The 6,006-nt window shown below is 40.9% G+C and overlaps 1 protein-coding gene across 1 annotated transcript in view; it reads left to right on the top strand.

Annotated features, from left to right (window-relative positions):
• LOC138627133 (pyridoxal kinase-like) overlaps positions 1-5,577 on the top strand; it is a 15,643-nt gene extending 10,066 nt beyond the window's left edge. The window contains exons 6-11 of the mRNA XM_069709269.1: positions 498-583; positions 1,292-1,337; positions 1,446-1,557; positions 1,665-1,801; positions 2,198-2,264; positions 2,587-5,577. Of these exons, the coding sequence (XP_069565370.1) occupies positions 498-583; positions 1,292-1,337; positions 1,446-1,557; positions 1,665-1,801; positions 2,198-2,264; positions 2,587-2,702 (564 nt within the window). The 3' untranslated portion in view covers positions 2,703-5,577. The remainder of the gene's footprint in view (positions 1-497; positions 584-1,291; positions 1,338-1,445; positions 1,558-1,664; positions 1,802-2,197; positions 2,265-2,586) is intronic.
• Positions 5,578-6,006: the final 429 nt, after the last annotated feature.

Here is a 6,006-nt window from a genome sequence, read left to right as displayed (position 1 = left end):
GATGTGTGTGGGAGGAGTTTGATGTTCATTCCTCTGTGTGTGTGTTTTTGTGTGGTAGTGTTTATAACAGATGGATTACTGCGATCATATACACAGTGAATCACTCAGTGTGTGTGTGTGTGTGTGTGTGTGTGTGTGTGTGTGTGTGTGTGTGTGTGTGTGTGTGTGTGTGTGTGTGTGTGTGTGTGTGTGTGTGTGTGTGTGTGTGTGTGTGTGTGTGTGTGTGTGTGTGTGTGTGTGTGTGTGTGTGTTGTGTATATACATTACATTGTGCTGACTTGTGCGTTCTCAGGGATTAAGATGACACTCTGTCCGTCAATTTAAAACTGAAAACAAAGAGACGAGCTGTGAATGAACTCGTCCTGTGTGTGTGTGTGTGTGTGTGTGTGTGTGTGTGTGTGTGTGTGTGTGTGTGTGTGTGTGTGTGTGTGTGTGTGTGTGTGTGTGTGTGTGTGTGTGTGTGTTATCATGTGACTGACCCGTGTGTCCGTCCTCAGTACGTTCCCCAGAATCTCTACCCGGTCTATAAGAACAAGGTGGTTCCCGTCTGTGACATCATCACTCCCAACCAGTTTGAGGCCGAGTGAGTGTTTTTCAACTTTTATTCTCGTGGTTTTTAATTTTTTCTTTCTTGTGTGTGTTTCTGTGTGAGAAGCAGAATATAATCTTTATGTAATACCACTCATGTTGTTATCTAATACCTCCCTTCGCCCAAAAATACACCTGCTCTCTTCTCCCTTTTAACTTTCACTTTGTTGGAGTTGTTTTCACTTCACGAGAATATGTATTTGACCTGCTTGTTCCAACACTTTATGATGTTTATATTGACAGCAAGACGATGTTTTTTTTTTTTTTTATTTAATTTTTTTTACATCTAATGGAAATATAGCAGATTATTTAATGGATATTTTCCTTGTTAAATTTCTTGACTCTTGGATCTTGAAATTCGAAAATAAACATCCTTAGATTTAATTCTTGCCACCATGTGTGCATTTGTTTGTAATAATAGACCCCTTGGTGTTATTTTTTATTTTTATTTGAGTAGTTTCGTTTTAGATTTCATGTTGATGAATCCCGTAAACAAACAAGCAGATGTTTGGATTTCTGATGTTTCAAATCCAGCTTCACCGTCGAGTTGCTCCACCTGCTGGTGTTTCAGGATACCGATGGCTTTTATTTTCAATAATGCATCTTCTATTCGGCCTTCTGTAGGAAAATGAAGTTATTAAACAGAAAAAGATGTCAATGTTTCTGTGCTGCTGATGCAATGATTTGTTTGTTTGTGTTTCAGGTTGTTGACGGGGAAAAACATCAGCACGGAGAAAGACGCCGTCGAGGTGACGCTTCGCACATCCTCCCGTCGTTGTTTACACAACGAGACTTTTAAGTGACAGGATGTCTGCGGCGTCGTCCTCATGGCGTGTCCCCTCCCTGACTCTCTGCAGGTGATGGACCTCCTCCACGCCATGGGCCCCGACACGGTGGTCATCACCTCCTCCGATCTCCCCTCCAGACTGGGAGACCGCTTCCTGGTGTCGCTGGGCAGCCAGCGTCAGGGTGGGTGACGACGCGACGCGACGCGTGAATGAATCCACGTCCGCGCGGTAAGAAACACAAACCGGACAGAGACTGAAACGCGTTCGTGTCTCCGTTCTGTCGCTCAGTTCGTCCCGACGGCAGCCGGACGACGCAGAGAGTTCGAATAGAAGTTCCCAAAGTGGACGCCGTCTTCGTAGGAACCGGAGATTTGTTTGCAGCTATGCTGCTGGCGTGGACACATCACTACCCCACCGACCTAAAGGTACACACACACACACACACACACACACACACACACACACACACAAAAAAATTTTACTTTCTTTTTGTTTTGCTTTTTACTTTTTCTAAAAAATATATATAATTTTGTCTATTTTAACACTTGTATATATATGTGTGTGTGTGTGTGTGTGTACTTTATAAACAATTCAACAAAATATAATTAAAGAAAAGAAAACTTCTCTCCAGCTTCGACAGAAGAAAGACACAATTTAGAAAAGGATTACAAACAGGAATCTAAATGTAAAACAACAATAAAAGACAAACGTGACGATAGTTAGTTATCTGTGGATTCTATAAAAGTGGCTAAAAAGACAAAGATACACACATCTGTCATGGAGGGAAAAATAATGAGTGCGTTTTCCCTCTTGTGTCTCAGACGGCCTGCGAGAAGACTTTTTCAGTGATGCACCACGTTATCCAGAGGACCATATCTTACGCTCACGGTGAGAAAAATAAAACCTTGACATCAATCTTTTTGACTTTAATACACAAAACAACATCTCTATGAAATGTGTTTTCTCTTCGGTATTTAGGAGGACATATATTTTAGTTCACAAACCATTTAAAATGTTGTATTGTAAAACAAATAAAAGCTGTTGCTGTTACCATCGTCGCCTGCAGGGGGCACCTGCGAGTCGTCACTGCCGGTGCTGTTCCTTTATTGGTTATGGAGGAGGTCCCGGTTCTGCATTAATAACACAGCGAGTCCACGAGTCTTTAAAATAAAGTTCATCCCTACGTTTCCCCCCCTCCCCCCTCCCTCAGAGTTGGCCGGTCCCGGTCGGAGGCCCAGTCCGCCGCAGCTGGAGCTGAGGATGGTTCAAAGTAAAGCGGACATAGAAGACCCTGCTATAGTTACGGAGGCCACGGTCATTTCCTAACATTACCGACCCATGAGACTCATACTAACCTCGTCCTCTTCACCCATCAATCTCTCGGTAAAAAAAAATCTCTCATCGCTGTAAAACCTTCAACACGTCATCACCCAGACTCCTGAAACACCTGAGTATTGTAATAACCCTGAACCCCCCCACCCGACCCACCCCCTCAACCTGTAACCCCCCTGTGCCCTTTGACCCGGTTCTGGATCCAGAGCCATGGGTAGACGGACAGTTGGATCAGACGGCGTCTCTTCTAACGAGCAGAGATCACAGCTGATCTTCTGTTGCTGAAGCATGATTCATAAAACGACGCAAATTATGCTGACGAGTGTTTATCACAAACCTCGTTTGGTTTTCAGTCATCAGCAGAATTTATTTGGAGCTTTTAAATTCAGATTTGGGCAAAAGGTGATGTCATTTTTTTTTATTGCAAAAAACAATCGTCTTTTTGTGTGTGTCTCTGGAGTCCTATGAGGAATATTTATTACTATTTAATCTGTGGTGGTCGTGAGAAGAGCAGAAACCAAAAGAAAGGACCTGAATTCACTTTTCAAAATATTTACAGAAATATTCAAACTTCTCCGCAAAAAAAAAAGTAACGATTTCAATTTTTTTTAAATTTTATTTTCCGCAGAGTTCAGTTAAATGAACTCGAATGTTGCAGCAAATACACAAAGGAAGTGATGTCATATTTTACAATAACAGGGTATTTTTCTGTAATATTACTTTTTTTTTTTTAACTGTGTCCTAAATTTGTTTTTAAAACATAATTACCTCAAATCCCAATCTTTAATCTGCTTCACCTGTGATGTGTTTGTATATAAAACACCGCAGCGTGTCGCCACAACAACGACAAAATCACTCATTGGACGCTTTTCAACACAAAAACTTTGCTCACACAAAATCTGCTGACTGTTACGGAATTAATTCCCCAAAACTACCTCTTAAATTATGAGATATAAAGTTTCCTACATTATCGCTCTCTTACTGCCTCGCATCCTCTGTTTACGATCCAACTCTTGTTTATCTATGGCTCCTCCCACCTGCAGTTCCCCCCCCCCTCCCTCCCCCCTGTCTTACAGCAGTGATGTAATGGTGACCAAGTCTAAACCCCGCCCCCTGACCTGAAAATATAACAAGGAAAAAAAAAAAAAAGAACGCACAATGTATAGTTGATGTATAGATGTTGTACTATAACTGTTATTGGACCATCTGTATGATATCTTCTATTGGACCATCGTGTTGATGCTACTGTACTATAGACCCACTACCACATCGCTCCAGAGACATCTCCAAGGCTGGTCGTGCCCCCCCCCCCCCCCTTAACCCCTCCCCCTCTCGCCACCCACCCACCATGGAGGGCTTCAGTCTCTCTCTCTCTCTCTTGCTCGTCGTCGTCGTTAGTAACCGTCTTGATAGTCATAAGTGTAGATTAAGACGCTCGCTCATCCTGAAACCTTTAAGGAATAATTTAAAAAAAACAAAAAAAACGGGCAAGATTCTGACCAATCACATATCGGCTTCGCCCTCAATGCCAGAACCAACCACACATCACACCGAACCAGAACCTTCTATCAGAGAGCCGCGACGCTGAGTTCACTGGAGGCCTCGAAGAGTCGTAAAAGTCCCCCACCACCCCCCCCCCCCCTCGTTATTAATATCTATTTTTTTATTTTAATCAAATTTTTATTTTATTTTTTTTAAATAAAATCGCATGAATTCGTAAACATGGCCTTTTAGTGACCGTTTCCCAGATCTCAACATCACGTCTTCAAATCTGTTTGATGTTTTTAACAAGAAATGCTAGAAAACCCCAAAATATTTTAATTTACAGTGTTAAACAACGATATGAAGCAGAAAATCTTCACATTGAAGAATCAAACATTTCTTTTTGATTTCATCAAGTCACTGACGACCCAAACTGAACCGTGCAGATCTCTGCAGCTCTTTGAGGAAACAGTCTGCTTCAAATGAAAGCACACAATATTTGTGATTATAATCTGCCGTGACCTGATCACCTTTTTATTACCAAAATCTACAAGTTTAATATCAGGAAATCAAATTCTGCACGCGAGACTCACACAAACTCGCAATAAAATCTGCTCCTTTAACTTACAGCAACCTCGAAGCGATCATGTTTTACCCCAACGGTTGCTGTCTAATTTAATATTGTAATGTTTAATATTCAACTTTGCCGGTCATGAAAGTCACTGATTTTATTCGCCGGGCGTTTTGTTCACGTTGGAGTTTGACCGAAGGAGAAACGTAAAAACTGGTTCATGAGCCGGTTTCAAACCAGCATGTGCCTTAGAGATAATATTTAAAAATCTATTTTAATGTGGTTTTTTTTTTTCCTTCTTAATTTTAATATATTCATTCATCTTTTTAAACAACAATGAAGCAAGTAAAAAATCCCTACTAATGTTTTTTGGAAAGTTTGAACCAAATAAACCCGAGGCTTTAAAAAAATAAATACAAAAAAATAGATAATCCAGATGTTGTCAGCGTCCCGGCTGCGCTGGAGGTGAAGGTTCTGGGCGGGACCGTGTAACTCTGTACTGCTGTTGTTTCTCTGTGGACTGTACTGTGATTACTGCCTTAGGAACCTAACATCATCATCATCATCATCACCACAATACTGCTCATCGAGGAAGGGAGGAGGAGGAGGAAGAGGAAATGAGATTGCATGTACTTAATAATTCTCTTTTATGAGGTGCTACTAATGATATTTTCTTTTTTCCATTATTGATTTGTTTTAATGAACCAATGAATTGATCGGTTTATAAAATGACAGAAAAACCGAAAATGTTCATTTAAAAACCCCAAATATTGAATTTTAAAGTTTAAAACAGTAAAAAGAAATATCAGCATTTTTTTTTTTTAATTTTTATTTATGGATGACTTCAACGATTGAATTACGACTAATTGATTCATAAAGTTTTCTGTGTAGTTTCCTGCACTTTGACTGACGGTGGGAAACATTTTTAAAACGGCTGCATTGCTTTTTGTAATTTGTGCGGCCATCGGACCGCTGTGTGTGTGTGTGTGTGTGTGTGTGTGTGTGTGTGTGTGTGTGTGTGTGTGTGTGTGTGTGTGTGTGTGTGTGTGTGTGTGTGTGTGTGTGAATTTGAAGAGTAGTGTTGCTGAGGTGCGTTCAAGAAGATGGACGTTCTGTGATGTTCGACTGTTGTTGTGCTTGTATATTTATAAAAAAAAAAAAAAAAGGGGAGACCAAATCTGAAATGTTTTCTTGACGCCTCCTCCTCCTCCTCCTCCTCCTCCATCACCTCCTCCTGCTGCTCCA

Source organism: Brachyistius frenatus, unplaced genomic scaffold, assembly GCF_029030835.1.
Source record: "Brachyistius frenatus isolate BFR_SWC_R1_liver_20210118 unplaced genomic scaffold, ASM2903083v1 Contig_82, whole genome shotgun sequence".
Lineage (NCBI taxonomy): Eukaryota > Metazoa > Chordata > Actinopteri > Embiotocidae > Brachyistius > Brachyistius frenatus.
The sequence above is the reverse complement of the archived record's forward strand: the minus strand, read 5'-3'. Positions and strand labels throughout refer to the sequence as shown.